We start from the raw sequence: 16909 nt of genomic DNA, 5'->3' as shown, positions 1-16909 counted from the left end.
CGGACGGCAAGGCTACCTACTCAGGCCTCTTCCCACATCGCTTTCCCACATAGCAGAGTCCTCTCATGCCCACAGGTACCGCCGATAGGTACTCGGTCGGCTGGCAGCTTGCGCCGATTCGCTCCGAGCGGTCCGATCTTCGATCCGATTGATCCCAGCTGTCCCTCATATATCCACCGGTACCAAAACACTCCCCTCCGGCGGTTTGACGCTCCGGGGGTTATTATTGGGGTCGAAAACGTGTTTTTTATGACTCTGGGTTTTTTGGTCGTAATTTGGTCGCACCACACTCCGCGAGTGTGGTCAAGAGTTGATATTTAGCGTACAGAGGGTATTGGGGTATCTACTAGCCTTCCTCTCACTCCCGTAAATGCTTGGCATGCCCGTAACAGACAGCATGTGGCGTGGACAGTGGTAGAAGCGCACCGTATTTCTTATGGCGGCTGGGTTTGTTGCGTTGGCACTCGTCACATGACCGAACGTAATCATCAATCCACTCGTTCATTTTCGGCCAATAGAAGTTGCGCGTGATGAGTTCCAAAGTTTTGTCTTGTCCAAAGTGTCCTGCCACCTTCGAATCGTGTTCTGACTGCGCAATTCAGATCTTGATGCGGTCGTCTGCTGGAATGTACAGTCGGTTCTTATAGAAGAGTAGCCCGTCTTTCTCAGCAATATCTTTCAATTCCCCCAGCTTCTCTCCTTGCTCCACTCTCTCTCTCATTCCTACCCATATCGGGTCTCCCGATGCCGCCTGCCTGAAATGATCCAGAAAATTCTTAGACCAGTCAATCACCTCCTTGGAGGCAAGTGACACCGCTGATACCACAAACTCTTCTTCCGCCAACTGTCCGGGCTTAAAGAACCTTTCTATCGGCTGTTTCCCAAGCGTGCCTCCCCCTTCAGGACGGTACTCCGGCCGTCGCGATAGTGCATCTGCCTTCCCATTTTTGGTTCCCGGGCGGTAAATAATCTTGAAGTCAAATTCCGCCAAAGACTCAGCCCACCTTGCCTGTCGTCGGTTAAGAACTTTGGTTGTTGAGAAATATTCCAAGTTCTTGTGATCCGTGTAGACGAGAACCGTTCGGCTAGGTCCTTTGAGGTAGTGACGCCATTGCTTGAAGGCCGACACAATTCCTAGCATCTCCTTATCCCACACGTCGTAGTTGAGTTCCGCTGGGTTAAGCTTTCGAGAATAAAAGGCAACAGGGTGAGTCTTTCCGTCAATAACCTGGGATAGAATTGCCGCGATAGCAAAATCACTTGCGTCCATTTCCACCATAGTCTGGCGATCTGGAGAGAAGTGTACCAAGATCAGCGCAGACGTAAACAGGGTTTTGAGTTTTTCGAAGGCTGCTTGGGCCGTCATAGACCAGACAAAGTTCTTAGCATCACCCCTGAGACAATCGGTAATGGGTTTACAGACCCCAGAGAAATTGTGGATAAATCTTCTGTAGAAGTTGGCAAAGCCCATGAAGATTTGTACTTCCTTAACGCTGCGCGGGGCTTGCCAATTCGTAACAGATATAACCTTATCCAGTGCCATGGTGACGCCTGCTGGGGCAAGGATGTATCCGAGGAACTCGATTTCAGTGAGCTCGAAGAACGATTTCTTCGGGTTGGCGACCAGGTTGTATTCTTGTAGCCTGCTAAGTACTTTGCCGACCAGCTCCCTGTGTTCCTCTCGAGACTTGCTATATATTAGGATATCATCAAGGTATACTACTACACCTTGATCCAAAAATTCCCTCAGCACATCATTCATCATGTTCTGGAAGGTCACCGGCGCATTTGCCAGCCCAAAAGGCATAACGAGGTACTCAAAGTGCCCATATCGCGTACGAAAGGCTGTCTTCCACTTGTCGCCGTCTTTGATCCTGATGAGGTTGTAACCTTCCTTCAGGTCAATCTTCGAGAAGATAACCGCGCCTGCCACTCGATCTCGCAGTTCGTCCATAAGCGGTAGAGGATACCTGTTCTTGATGGACACACGGTTAAGTCCACGGTAGTCAACGCAAAGTCGCAGACTACCGTCCTTCTTCTTCACAAATAGGATTGGGGCTCCTGCCGGGGATTTGCTCAGCCTAATCTTTCCCAATCGCAACATTTTGTCCAGGTACTCCCGAAGCACCTTCAGCTCGACTTCGGATAGGGAGTAGACGGGTCCCCATGGTGGCTGTTTACCTGGTTCAAGATCTATCGCATGGTCGTAGGATCGATGCGGTGGTAATTTGTCTGCTTCCGATGGTAGGAAGACTTTAAGGAACCCATGGAGCCAAGAGGGAAGAGTTTCACGGAGGTTGACCGATTCATCTTCCAAGAGACAAATACTACCGATGAATTGGGCCTCCGGATCATCCAGTACACCCTCGTCCATTTCTATTTGAGGTTCCTTGTCAGTGAAGCATCGACTCTTGCAGTTCTCGCCATCGTAGGAAACTTCCCCATTTACTCCTATAACTGGTTTGTGTTCTTTCAACCACCAGTTCGGTAGTATTGCATCGATGCCAGGGGGGAGAGGGGCGATCTCGAATGATAGTTGCATTTGATGCCCCTTTGACATTATAATTAATCGTTGTGTAAAGGCGTGTCCCGTGCCCTTTATAACTTCTCCCGTAAATCCAAATACCCGGGCCGGGACGTCTCGTTTCACCTTCGGGACCTCAAAACTATCAACAAAAACAGCAGACAAAACAGGAAGAGTTGCACCTGTTACGGGCATGCCAAGCATTTACGGGAGTGAGAGAAAGGCTAGTAGATACCCCAATACCCTCTGATACTAATGACAACACCACTATCAACTCCGGTTCGCACCCACGAGGTGCGGTGCGATCAATATGCGACCAAATGCGGAGTTGCGGTTTTCCTAGTTAAAAAACACGTTTTCGACCCCAATAATAACCCCCGGAGCGTCAAACCGCCGGAGGAGAGTGTTTTGGTACCGGTGGATATATGAGGGACAGCTGGAATTAATCGGATCGAAGATCGGACCGCTCGGAGCGAATCGGCGCAAGCTGCCAGCCGACCGAGTACCTATCGGCGGTACCTGTGGGCATGAGAGGACTCTGCTATGTGGGAAAGCGATGTGGGAAGAGGCCTGAGTAGGTAGCCTTGCCGTCCGAGACCTCCGAATAGCCGACGCTGACGATTATCCACCAGACGGCCGATGGAGAAGAAACATCGACAGGGAAACGTGCATTAGAGTGGATAAATAGGTTGAGGGGTTTCAGCGGATTTAGGAGTTTGGGTTACGGATTTAGGAGTTAAATGTTCTTGGTTGTTTCTCAGGGTCTCGGGCATGCCCCGAGTGTATTCTGTATTATTAGTAGATGGGGTCCTCGAGACATAAGCGAGGGATATAAATACTGTGTCATTCACTGACTAGCCAAACCATCATCGGCGAAATCAGAGTCTTAACAATATAAATCGTTGATACGCGAGTTACAACTTTATTTGAATATACTTTTGGAATTACTTTACTCTATCGTGACTTCGAACTCTACCTGAACTATTACGTCGAAGACGGTCGAACATCAAACGCTAACTCTAGTGAATCTTTGTTGATAACGTAGCTCGCGGGGCCCGTATCGGATCAAGGAGAATCATACTCGACCTTCACTGAAGAGACCTTGGAGACTTCTACCTTTGTAGCTGTTAGCCGAACTCTGAGCTCTGCGTAGTGTACTCTTGTGGTCTGGTACGCATCCCTCACAGCACCAGTATCCAACAACACCTTACAAGGTAAACATTTTTCCGCAAAACAAATGAACTGATTAACGATAGGTCGAGGACCATGAATAGGTTCCTCCAAAAGTTTCTGTTTTTTCTCCGGTGGGGACGCTCTCCCCTCCTGCCTTTTTCTTTTTATATTTTTTTTGTTGTTTTCCGTCAGTGATAACATAGTAATCTGGGGATACTCCTGACCTTACCCATCAGAGTCCCCTAACAAAAACCCATGTCGAAATCCATCTCAGATTCCGATCCGCGTTCTCGCACAAACGCTTGCCCACTGGTATATTCCGCAGCAGCCGTAGCAGCCGACTTCTTAGCACGGTGCCTCATTCGCTTTCTTTGAGGTTGGGGTTCCGGTGGTTCCATCTCGTGGTCGCCATCGTCATCACGGGTACGCTTTCGGGAGAAAGAGGAGATAGATGCACTGCTGTTAGCATCTGAACGACACCATTTCCAAAGATGACCCTTTCGGCCACATCGTATGCAGACACCATCGGTCTTTCGCTGGTCTCGGACCGGCTGTGGAACTCCTTTGGTGGCTTCGTCATAGTCGTGGTATATTGGCTTATTCCCCGACTTGTTCTTGCTGGTGCTCTTCTTATCTTGCCCTTTTTCTTTCTCCTCAGTCTGAGCCCTCCCCTTGATCTTAAACCCCTTCTCCTTCTGCCGCGAGTTCCCACCATTATTCTTCTCCCTTCCTCTCGACTCCGCTTTCCCCAACATCTTCATCTGCTCTTGATAAGCCTCATGAGCCTTGCCGGCTCGTTCCAACTGTTGGATGTATTCGGAGTCGTCATCGGTTGGATCGAAGCGTGAGTGGCGCTCCCGGATTTCATTTGGTAGCCCTTGGAGCAGGGCGGCACGATAGGATGCTCCTTTCATCTGAGCATGCTGGTTCATGATCTCCATTCTCGTCAGGTAGTCCCCGATGTTAGCAGAGTACTTAAACTGCTGCATCTTCATCGCGTTTTCCATAGCCTCCTGAGTGCTTAAGAAGCGTTTCCTAATCTCCTGACGGAACCGAGTCCAAGTAGCGTAGTCGGCAGCTGCCGGACCTAGCATCTTGGTCTCGATATACTCCATAAACCATTCCTTTGCCAACCCACACGTATATGTTCCAGCGAACAGCACCTTGTTTCTGTCCGTTCGGAACTTCTTGGGCTTCTGCTCGAAGTAGATCTCGCACTCCATGAGCCAATGCCGCAGGTTGTGCTTCCTGGCATTATCGAACTCAAAGGGTATTTTGGCAAGCGAGTCTACCATATCGTCATCTTCAGGCGGCGCCGAATTCCGGTTCCCGCCTCGGTTCATTCTCCAATTCTTCCGACCGTGCGACCATTCACTGTTATCGTCGTCATCGTCATCGGAAGGTTCTGGGTCTCCCCCAACGTTTCCTCTTGGTGGTTTCTGGGGAGGTTGATTTCCACCGTTCCCGCCGACTGGGGCAGCTCCCACCGGTCTCCTGCCACTATTTCCCTGCACTGGGCCGGCATCCTCCGGTTGCCTGCCTCCATTTCCTCTTACGGGACCATCGTTTCCTCCTACTGGGACAGTGTTTCCTCCTACTGGGCCAGCGTTTTCGGGGTTCTTGCCATTGCCAACAGGAACCGTTTGGGGTGCATTAGGGTTCAAGGGAATACTCACCATGGAGGGCGCTACCGACAGATGTTGTCGTAGTCGTTCCTCCATCTCGGCTATTCGTTGGTTTCTTAAGTCATCGGACTGCTTGAATTGCGCCAACAGTTCCCGCTGTTCCCTTTTTTCCTGCTCTCGCTCTTCTCTTGCAATTCTCAGCTGTCGTTGCGCCTCCAACAGTTGGTTCTGGGTAACTCGATGGTTACGGTCCAGAACCTCGTGGTCGGCGACTCGTGCGGCTTCCTGTTCTTGTCGAACATTTTCGACGAGCTCAAAGAGCGATTCGAGATGTTGCTTCTGGGCGATGGCTTCTTGTCGTACTTTCTTGTCCAGAATTTGCCCACTTCCTTGGACCTGTTCCTAAAGGTTTTGTAGCTGCTGCCAAACGGCCTGTCCAGCTGTACCAAGATACCTCATTTGTGCCTCATGGGTATCCAAAAACTCCTGCATGGACCTCGTAAACTGGGCTTGAGCAGAGCGTTTACTCGTTGATCTAGTTTGTGTAGAGGGTCCTCCCTGGAGTAGGGGATCGGGGCTAACAGCCCCAGATAGTATCATAGCGTCCTCTGCGGCCTCGTCTGTTACGGCCGAGGTGTCTACGAAATAATCCCTTCGGCCAGCCATTGTGATAAGGGATAATGATAATAGTTCTTCTTTTTTGAGGTGACTTCGTTACTCCAAGTGAACTTGTGAGTAACAATATACTGTGAGGGATGCGTACCAGACCACAAGAGTACACTACGCAGAGCTCAGAGTTCGGCTAACAACTACAAAGGTAGAAGCCTCCAAGGTCTCTTCAGTCAACGTCGAGTATGATTCTCCTTGATCCGATACGGGCCCCGCGAGCTACGTTATCAACAAAGATCCACTAGAGTTTAGTGTAAGATGTTCGACCGTCTTCGACGTAATAGTTCAGGTAGAGTTCGAAGTCACGATAGAGTAAAGTATTTCAGGAAGTATATAATCAAATAAAGTTGTAACTCGCGTATCAACGATTTATATTGTGAAGACTCTGATTTCGCCGATGATGGTTTGGCTAGTCAGTGAATGACACAGTATTTATATCCCTCGCTTATGTCTCGAGGACCCAGTCTACTAATAATACAGAATACACTCGGGGCCTACCCGAGACCCTGAAAAACAACCAAGAACATTTAACTCCTAAGTCCGTAACCCAAACTCCTAAAGCCGCTGAAACCCCTCAACCTATTTATCCACTCTAATGCACGTTTCCCTGTCGATGTTTCTTCCCCATCGGCCGTTCAGGCCTCTTCCCACATCGCTTTTCCACATAGCAGAGTCCTCTCATGCCCACAGGTACCGCCGATAGGTACTCGGCCGGCTGGCAGCTTGCGCCGATTCGCTCCGAGCGGTCCGATCTTCGATCCGATTGATTCCAGCTGTCCCTCATATATCCACCGGTACCAAAACACTCCCCTCCGGCGGTTTGACGCTCCGGGGGTTATTATTGGGGTCGAAAACGTGTTTTTTAACTAGGAAAACCGCAACTCCGCATTTGGTCGCATATCGATCGCACCGCACCTCGTGGGTGCGAACCGGAGTTGATAGTGGTGTTGCCATTAGTATCAAAGGGTATTGGGGTATCTACTAGCCTTTCTCTCACTCCCGTAAATGCTTGGCATGCCCGTAACACTGCCTTTGTTGCCCACCTGGAAGCCTCGTTTGGAGACCCAGACCCCCGGGGTACCGCCCGTCGCCAACTCGTTGCCCTTAAGCAAGGCAAGGGGAACTTCGCCACCTATTACTCGCAGTTTCTCCTTATCGTGGCATACCTGGACTACAACGAAGGAGCCAAGATCGATGCCCTGGCCGAAGGACTGTCGGAAGACCTGACGGACGCCATGACATACCGGACAGACAGGTCTAACACCGTTGAAGTCTATGCCACCATGTTGATGACAATTGATAACCAGGTTCGGGGCCGCAAAGCTGAACAACGGGCCATCCGGAATACGATGGGACAATTCACCGCCCCCGCTGCTGTCGCACACCCATCTCATACCGCCGGAGGCCTCGCCCCAATGGACCTCTCCGCTCTCCAAAGCCGCCACACTCAACGCCCTGCCATCGAACAACGATACACTTTTGTCAATGGACAACACAAAACCTCTGCCGCCGAAAAACAATGGCGAAGGGACAACAACCTCTGCATGTACTGCGCTAACCCCGGTCATGTCTTTGCCAACTGCCCCTCTGCCAATCGCCCGCGCGGTAACCAACCGGTTATGAGAGGCGCCCTCCTCGCACCCAGCCATACGGCCGTCGACCCCGCTGCTCCGCCGGTCGCTAGTCCCGCCTCCTCTGAGTCGGGTTTTCAGTAGTCCCGGGCTTGATTAATGGCCCCTGCCCGGGACCTTCCAATGTTTCTCCTTTGTCTGCGTTTTCTATCTCTGGCTTCTCGGTATCGTCTGTGGAGGATAAATTGGATGGGGATCATTTGGTTGCTTCTTGTAAAATTATAAACAATAAAACATCCATTCAAACTCACGCACTGATCGATACCGGTTGCTCCGGATTCGCATTCATTGATGAAACATTCGCGCGCCATAATAACTTCCCATTTCTCCCCCTTAAATCACCCCGCACCCTTGAAGTCATCGACGGTCGGCCCATATCTTCCGGACAAATTACCCACCTCTGCTATCTGCCGCTATCAATTGACTCCCACCATGAAACTACCTCCTTCTTCGTTACCAAACTCGGCGCGTACCCACTCGTCCTCGGAATCCCCTGGCTTCAATTGCACGGTGCGACATTACGGTTTAAGGACAACAGCATACTATTCGACTCCGAATACTGCAAACGCCAATGCAACTCTTCCCCGATACCCGTTCCCATTAAGGGGGTTGCACCACCGCCCCGTTTCCACCTCGTCAGTTCAGCTGCTCTTTGTCGCTTTGCTCGAAGAGACAAACTCCAAATCTTTAGTACAACTATTGAGGAAATAGATCAAGCAACGGGCGAAGCCCCTAAGCAAGACTGGAGGAACCGGGTCCCAACCCGGTACAAGAGATTTCATAAAATGATGGACGAAGAATTCGCTAACGAGATGCCGCCTCGCCGCCCCTATGATCATAAGATACCGCTCAAGGAGGGAAAAGAGCCCCCTTTTGGGCCACTTTATGGTATGTCCCGCGAGGAACTCATTGTGCTGAAACAATACATACAGGACAACCTTCAAAAGGGGTTCATTCAGGCCAGCTCTTCGCCTGCCGGTGCCCCTGTCCTATTTGTTAAAAAGGCCGATGGAACACTCCGCCTCTGTGTCGACTATCGTGGCCTCAACGAACTTACTGTCAAAAACCGATACCCGCTGCCACTCATCCGGGAAACCCTCGACCGCCTTTCTAAAGCCAAGTGGTACACCAAGCTTGATCTTCGCTAAGGGTACAATCAGATCCGAATGGCTGAGGGTGAAGAATGGAAAACAGCCTTCCGAACGCGTTACGGACATTTCGAATACACCGTAATGCCCTTCGGCCTTACCAATGCACCAGCCACGTTTCAACATTTCATTAATGTTTGCGTCCGTGATTACCTTGATATGTTCTGCACAGCCTACCTTGACGATATCCTTATTTACAGCGACACCTTCGAGGAACATCAAGTACACGTCGAAAAGGTCCTGGAAGCCCTACAAAGAAATGGAGTACTGCTGAAACCGGAGAAATGCGAATTCCATACACAAAGTACCACCTATCTCGGACTGATTATCGAACCCAATGGTATTAAAATGGACCCAAGGAAAGTGGAGACGGTGAAGAATTGGACCGCCCCCAAAACAGTTAAGGATGTACAAGCATTCCTAGGTTTTGCTAACTTTTACCGCCGATTCATACGCGGATTCTCGGAACTGGCTTCTCCTCTTACCAGAATGACACGTAAGGACATATCATTTGGATGGACATCCGAAGCCCAAACCGCCTTCAACGCCCTAAAAGAAGCCTTTACCATGGCGCCCATTCTTACTCATTTCGACCCGGAGAAGGAGATTACTGTAGAAACCGACGCATCTGACTATGTCTCCGCCGGTGTACTCTCCCAATACGATGACAATGGTATCCTCCGACCTGTTGCATACTTCTCGAAAAAGCACTCCCCCGCCGAATGCAACTACGAGATTTACGACAAGGAATTACTGGCAATCATTCGATCTTTTGAGGAGTGGCGACCGGAACTCGAAGGAGCTGCACACCCAATCGCCGTCATATCCGATCATAAGAATCTCGAATACTTTATGAGTACCAAACAACTCAACCGGAGACAAGCACGGTGGGCAGAATACCTGTCACGGTTTAATTTTGTTATCAAATACCGACCAGGGAAATAAGGAGGGAAGCCGGACGCATTGACAAGAAGATCAGGAGATCTCCCTGGAGAGGGGGATGAAAGACAATTGCATCAGAGTCAAATTGTGCTGAAGAAGGAGAATCTTGATGCAAAGCTAAGTTTGTTGGCGGGTTCTTTCTCAAACGAGCCCGCTGAAAAGAACGCCTCACTGCAGGAATTATTCGATGAAGGATATAGCGCTGACCCGTTTCCCCAAGAGATACTGGATATGCGGAATAAAGGCGAACGACAATCAAAGGACATATCACTCGCCGAATGCACCGAGGTTGAAGGCCGATTACTTTACCGAGGCAGTATATATGTCCCTAATTACGATCCTCTTAAGCTCTGAATCCTTCAACTTTACCATGACGCCGCCTCTGCTGGACACCCGGGACGCGAAAAAACATTCGAACTCGTCAGTCGGGACTACTACTGGCCCCTTATGCGAAATTATATTGCCCGCTACGTTCGGAACTGCCATACCTGTCAACGAAGCAAACCCAATACCCACGGAAAACTTGACGTACTTCGACCTTTACCGATTCCTGAACAACCATGGCAGAAGGTATCGATGGACTTCGTTACTGGCCTACCGGAGAGTGAAGGGTACGATACAATTATGGTAGTGGTTGACTGGCTAACAAAGATGCGACATCTCCTGCCCTGCAATACTACTGTCAACTCCGAAGACTTCGCCCGGCTGTACCTGCGAAACATATGGAAGCTCCACGGGCTACCCACACACGTCACCTCCGACCGCGGTACACAATTTACAGCTATGTTTTGGAAGGCTCTTTGTAAACACCTCAACATCGAAGCAAGGATGTCCACCGCCTTCCACCCGGAGACCGACGGCCAAACCGAAAGGCTGAATGCTGTGATGGAGCAATATCTACGTGGGTATGTCTCTTATCAACAGGACGATTGGGTAAAATGGCTTCCGATGGCAGAATTCTCCGCCAACAATCAGGTCTCCGCATCCACTAAAGCTACACCATTCTTCGCGAACTATGGGTTCCACCCCCGGTTTACAGTGACGATCAAATCGCTTGACAGGACCCCACCGAGTCTCAACGCTAAAGACTTCGCCTCGAAGATGAGAGAACTCCATGAGCACCTACGTTCCAATATCCGCACAGCGCAGGATCAACAAGAGCAGGCCGTCAATACTAAACGAACGCCGGCCCCACGGTACGATGTCGGTGATATGGTGTTTGTCTCAGCAAAAAACATCCGAACCACGCGTAACTCCCGGAAGCTGGACTGGAAGAAACTGGGACCGTTCCCCGTTAAGGAAATTATATCGCCATATGCGTATCGAGTCGACCTGCCCAGAAGTATGAAGGTGCACCCCGTCTTCCATGTATCATTGCTGGACCCCACTGCAGACGATCCTGTACCAGGGCAAATTCAACCACCACCCCCACCTGTTATCGTCGAGCAGGAGGAGGAGTATGCAGTTGAGGAAATCTTGGACTCGCGAGAATTGCGGAACACTGGCCTGCAATACTTTGTTAAGTGGACGGGCTATACCGACCCTACCTGGGAACCCGCCGCATACCACGATAATACCGCCGCCGTTGATATCTTTGTAACGGCAGCTAGGCGGGTTGGCTATGCGAGTTGTCTGGGTACAAGGGAGAAGGATTATGCAGTGTGGTTGGGTTTAGGGAAGCGGGTTTCTATTATGTTCTTTCTGTTTCTGTTATGTGAGGGTATGAGTCAGCATTGGGATAGGGTATGGATATATAAGGGGGGCGTTGTCTCGTGATTTCTTGTTTCTCTTTCTTTTCCTTTTCTCGTTATGCAACCTCTGTACTTTACAGTTACGAATACTATTTGGTTCGCGCTACATCATAGGGTTTACCTGGTATACTAGACCAGGTACAACCATCCATAGTCCATAGTCCACAGTCCCCGTTCTTGCCTTAGGTGTACCCTTCGGCCCCGTAGTCCATAGTCCATAGTCCACGAACCTCCTACGTCCACGTCTTCGCCTCGGTTGTATTCCTTGGCTTCATAGTTCCTACGCCCATAGTCCCCGTTATACTCGTTCATTTTTGGCCAATAGAAGTTACGCGTGATGAGTTCCAAGGTTTTATCTTGTCCAAAGTGTCCTGCCACTTTCGAGTCGTGTTCTGCCTGTGCGATTCGGATCTTGATACGGTCGTCTGCCGGAATGTAGAGTCGATTCTTATAGAAGAGTAGCCCGTCTTTCTCAGCAATATCCTTCAGTTCCCCTAGCTTTTCTCCTTGCTCAACTCTTTCTTTCATTCCTACCCATGTCGGGTCTCCCGATGCCGCCTGCCTGACATGATCCAGCAAATTCTTAGACCAGTCAATCACCCCCTTGGAGGCAAGCGACACCGCTGATACCACAAACTCTTCCTCTGCCAACTGTCCGGGCTTAAAGAACCTATATATCGGTTGTTTCCCAAGCGTGCCTCCCCCTTCAGGACGGTACTCCGGCCGTCGCGATAGTGCATCTGCCTTCCCATTTTTGGTTCCCGGGCGGTAAATAATCTTGAAGTCAAATTCCGCCAAAGACTCAGCCCACCTTGCCTGTCGTCGGTTAAGAACCTTGGTTGTAGAGAAGTACTCTAAGTTCTTGTGATCCGTATAAACGAGAACCGTTCGGCTAGGTCCTTCGAGGTAGTGACGCCATTGCTTGAAGGCCGAGACAATTCCTAGCATCTCCTTATCCCACACGTCGTAGTTGAGTTCCGCTGGGTTAAGCTTTCGAGAATAAAAGGCAATAGGGTGAGTCTTTCCGTCAATAACCTGGGATAGAATTGCGGCGATAGCAAAATCACTTGCGTCCGTTTCCACGATAGTCTGGCGATCTGGAGAGAAATGTACCAAGATCGGTGCAGACGTAAACAGGGTTTTGAGTTTTTCGAAGGCTGCTTGGGCCGTCATAGACCAGACAAAGTTCTTAGCATCACCCCTGAGACAATCAGTAATGGGTTTACAGACCCCGGAGAAGTTGTGGATAAACCTTCTGTAGAAGTTGGCAAAGCCCATAAAGATCTGTACTTCCTTAACGCTGCGCGGGGCTTGCCAATTCGTAACAGACATAACCTTATCCAGTGCCATGGTGACGCCTGCTGGGGCAAGGATGTATCCGAGGAACTCGATTTCGGTGAGCTCGAAGAATGATTTCTTGGGGTTGGCGACCAGGTTGTATTCTTGTAGCCTGCTAAGTACTTTGCCGACCAGCTCCCTGTGTTCCTCTCGAGAGTTGCTATATATTAGGATATCGTCAAGGTATACTACTACACCTTGATCCAAGAATTCCCTCAGCGCATCATTCATCATGTTCTGGAAGGTTGCCGGCGCATTTGCCAGCCCAAAAGGCATGACGAGGTACTCAAAGTGCCCATACCGCGTACGGAATGCTGTCTTCCACTCGTCGCCATCTTTGATCCTGATGAGGTTGTAACCTTCCTTCAGATCAATCTTCGAGAAGATAACCGCGCCTGCCACTCGATCTCGTAGCTCGTCCATAAGCGGTAGAGGATACCTGTTCTTGATGGACACACGGTTAAGTCCACGGTAGTCAACACAAAGTCGCAGACTACCGTCATTCTTCTTCACAAATAGGATTGGGGCTCCTGCCGGGGATTTGCTCGGTCTAATCTTTCCCAATCGCAACATTTTGTCCAGGTACTCCCGAAGCACCTTCAGCTCGACTTCGGATAGGGAGTAAACGGGTCCCCATGGTGGCTGCTTCCCTGGTTCAAGATCTATTGCATGGTCGTAAGATCGATGCGGTGGTAATTTATCTGCTTCCGATGGTAGGAAGACTTTAAGGAACCCATGGAGCCAAGAGGGAAGAGTTTCGCGGAGGTTGACCGATTCATCTTCCAGAAGACAAATACTACCGATGAATTGGGCCTCTGGATCGTCCAATACACCCTCGTCCATTTCTATTTGAGGTTCCTTGTCAGTGAAGCATCGACTCTTGCAGTTCTCACCATCGTAGAAAACTTCCCCATTTGACCCTATAACCGGCTTATGTTCTTTCAACCACCAGTTCGGTAGTATTGCATCGATGCCAAGTGGGAGAGGGGCGATCTCGAATGACAACTGTGTTTGATGCCCCCTTGACATTATAATTAATGGTTGTGTAAAGGCGTGTCCCGTGCCCTTCATAACTTCTCCCGTAAATCCAAATACCCGGGCCGGGACGTCTCGTTTCACCTGCGGGACCTCAAAACTATCAACAAAAACAGCAGACAAAACAGGACCAGTTGCACCAGTATCCAACAACACCTTACAAGGTAAATATTTTTCCGCAAAACAAAGGAACTGATTAACGATAGGTCGAGGACCATGAATAGGTTCCTGCAAAATCTTCTGTTTTTTCTCCGGTTGGGACGCTCTCCCTTCCTGCCTTTTTCTTTTTATAATGTTTTTATTGTTTTCCGTCAGTGATAACATAACAATCTGGGGATACTCCTGACCTGACTCATCAGAGTCCCCTAACAAAAACCCATGTCGAAATCCATCTCAGATTCCGATCCACGTTCTCGCACAAACGCTTGCCCACTGGTGTACTCCGCAGTAGCCGTAGCAGCCGGCTTTCTAGCACAGTGCCTCATATGCTTTCTCTGAGGTTGGGGTTTCGGTGGTTCCATATCGTGGTCACCATCGTCATCGCGGGTACGCTTTCGGGAGAAAGAAGAGATAGATGCACTGCTGTTAGCATCTGAACGACACCATCTCCAAAGATGACCCTTTCGGCCACATCGCATGCAGACACCATCGGTCTTTCGCTGGTCTCGGACCGGCTGTGGAACTCCTTTGGTGGCTTCGTCATAGTCGTGGTATATTGGCTTATTCCCCGACTTGTTCTTGCTGGTGCTCTTCTTATGTTACCCTTTTTCTTTCTCCTCAGTCTGAGCCCTCCCCTTGATTTTAAACCCCTTTTCCTTCTGCCGCGAGTTCCTACCATTATTCGACTCCCTTCCTCTCAACTCCGCTTTCCCCAACATCTTCATCTGCTCTTGATAAGCTTCGTGAGCCTTGCCGGCTCGTTCCAACTGTTGGATGTACTCGGAGTCGTCATCGGTTGGATCGAAGCGTGAGTGGCCCTCTCGTATTTCATTTGGTAGTCCTTGGAGCAGGGCAGCGCAGTAGGATGCCCCTTTCATCTGAGCATGTTGGTTCATGCTCTCCATCCTTGTCAGGTAGTCGCCGATGTTAGCAGAGTACTTAAACTGCTGCATCTTCATCGCGTTTTCCACAGCCTCCTGAGTGCTTAGGAAACGTTTCCTGACTTCCTGACGAAACCAAGCCCAAGTGGCGTAGTCTGCACCAGCCGGGCCCAACATTTTGGTCTCGATGTATTCCATGAACCATTCCTTTGCCAACCCACACGTATATGTTCCAGCGAACAGGACCTTATTCCTGTCCGTTCGGAACTTTTTTGGTTTCTGCTCAAAGTAGATCTCGCACTCCATGAGCCAATACCGCAGGTTCTGCTTCCGGGCATTATCGAACTCGGAGGGTATTTTGGCGAGCGAATCTACCATATCCTCGTCTTCAGGCGGCGCCGAATTCCGGTTCCCGCCTCGGTTCCTTCTCCAATTCTTCCGAACGTGCGACCATTCTGTTACGGGCATGCCAAGCATTTACGGGAGTGAGAGAAAGGCTAGTAGATAACCCCAATACCCTCTGACACTAATGGCAACACCACTATCAACTCCGGTTCGCACCCACAAGTTGCGGTGCGATCAATATGCGACCAAATGCGGAGTTGCGGTTTTCCTAGTTAAAAAACACGTTTTTGACCCCAATAATAACCCCCGGAGCGTCAAACCGCCGGAGGGGAGTGTTTTGGTACCGGTAGATATATGAGGGACAGCTGGAATCAATCGGATCGAAGATCGGACCACCCGGAGCGAATCGGCTCAAGCTACCAGCCGACCGAGTACCTATCGGCGGTACCTGTGGGCATGAGAGGACTCTGCTATATGGGAAAGCGATATGGGAAGAGGCCTGAGTAGGTAGCCTTGCCGTCTGAGACCTATGAGTAGCCGACGCTGACGATTATCCACCAGATGGCCGATGGAGAAGAAACATCGACTGGGAAACGTGCATTAGGATGGATAATTAGGTTGAGGGGTTTTCAGCGGGTTTAGGAGTTTGGGTTACGGACTTAGGAGTTAAATGTTCTTGGTTGTTTTTCAGGGTCTTGGGCAGGCCCCGAGTGTACTCTGTATTATTAGTAGACTGGGTCCTCGAGATATAAGCGAGGAATATAAATACTGTGTCATTCACTGACTAGCCAAACCATAATCGGTGAAATCAGAGTCTTAACAATATAAATCGTTGATACGTGAGTTACAACTTTATTTGACTATACTTTTGGAATTACTTTACTCTATCGTGACTTCGCACTCTACCTGAACTATCACGTCGAAGACGGTCGAATATCATACGCTAACTCTAGTGAATCTTTGTTGATAACGTAGCTCACGGGGCCCATATCGGATCAAGGAGATTCATACTCGACGTTGACTGAAGAGACCTTGGAGACTTCTACCTTTGTAGCTGTTAGCCAAACTCTGAGCTCTGCGTAGTGTACTCTTATGGTCTAGTACGCATCCCTCACATTAATGTTCACTACTGCTCTAATGATTAGAGGCTATTCAAAGCTCACCATTTTGATGAAACCGTTTCAGTTTTAGCTTATCATTAATCATATTTTTGGTTGTGTTATCTCAATAGTTAAAAGCTCTTTCGGCATTAATGAATAGATTGCATCTCAACTGTCATCTAAGAATTTCTTTTTTTATCCAGACACTAAGAACATATTTATATTCTCAAACCAAGCTAGTTCTTTCTTTTGCTTTTGGTTTGAAATTCAGCTGGTATATTAGTTTATATTAATATTAAATGTGGATCAAATACAGATTGTGACGTATTAACCACCAGGGGTGTTATTTATACTACCGACAGCTCATATATAGAACTCTTTGCAGTACTTATTGTATTTCAATTAAACAATATTTTGGTTGTTTTATAAAGTAGTTGTAAGAACTGATTGCCTATTTTCAAACTGACAATTTTGTATACTCTTCAAGTTATACATATCACTGTGGTTTTACTAATCTAGGTTGAGTAATTCTTATAGTATGCAATGTATATTCTATATAGTCCGTCCCAGTAGACTTTAAACACCTGG

At 49.1% G+C, this 16909-nt stretch overlaps 3 protein-coding genes across 3 annotated transcripts; 1 reads left to right on the top strand and 2 right to left on the bottom strand.

The window, feature by feature from the left end:
- Nucleotides 1-3997: 3997 nt before the first annotated feature.
- H6S33_010731 (uncharacterized protein) lies at nt 3998-5724 on the bottom strand (the record flags this gene model as incomplete). The annotated part of the gene is made up of 1 exon (XM_044842083.1): nt 3998-5724. A coding segment is annotated over one exon (1727 nt), but the record flags the coding sequence as incomplete, so codon positions are not given.
- A 1224-nt stretch (nt 5725-6948) lies between these two features.
- H6S33_010730 (uncharacterized protein) lies at nt 6949-7674 on the top strand (the record flags this gene model as incomplete). Its single annotated transcript, XM_044842082.1, has 1 exon — nt 6949-7674. A coding segment is annotated over one exon (726 nt), but the record flags the coding sequence as incomplete, so codon positions are not given.
- Nucleotides 7675-14269: 6595 nt separating this feature from the next.
- H6S33_010729 (uncharacterized protein) lies at nt 14270-15344 on the bottom strand (the record flags this gene model as incomplete). The annotated part of the gene is made up of 2 exons (XM_044842081.1): nt 14270-14577; nt 14599-15344. Coding segments are annotated over 2 exons (1054 nt in total), but the record flags the coding sequence as incomplete, so codon positions are not given.
- Nucleotides 15345-16909: the final 1565 nt, after the last annotated feature.

This window comes from Morchella sextelata, assembly GCF_020137385.1.
Source record: "Morchella sextelata strain SCLS chromosome Unknown scls_5, whole genome shotgun sequence".
Taxonomy (NCBI): Eukaryota; Fungi; Ascomycota; class Pezizomycetes; order Pezizales; family Morchellaceae; genus Morchella; species Morchella sextelata.
This window is presented reverse-complemented; position numbering and strand designations above follow the sequence as displayed.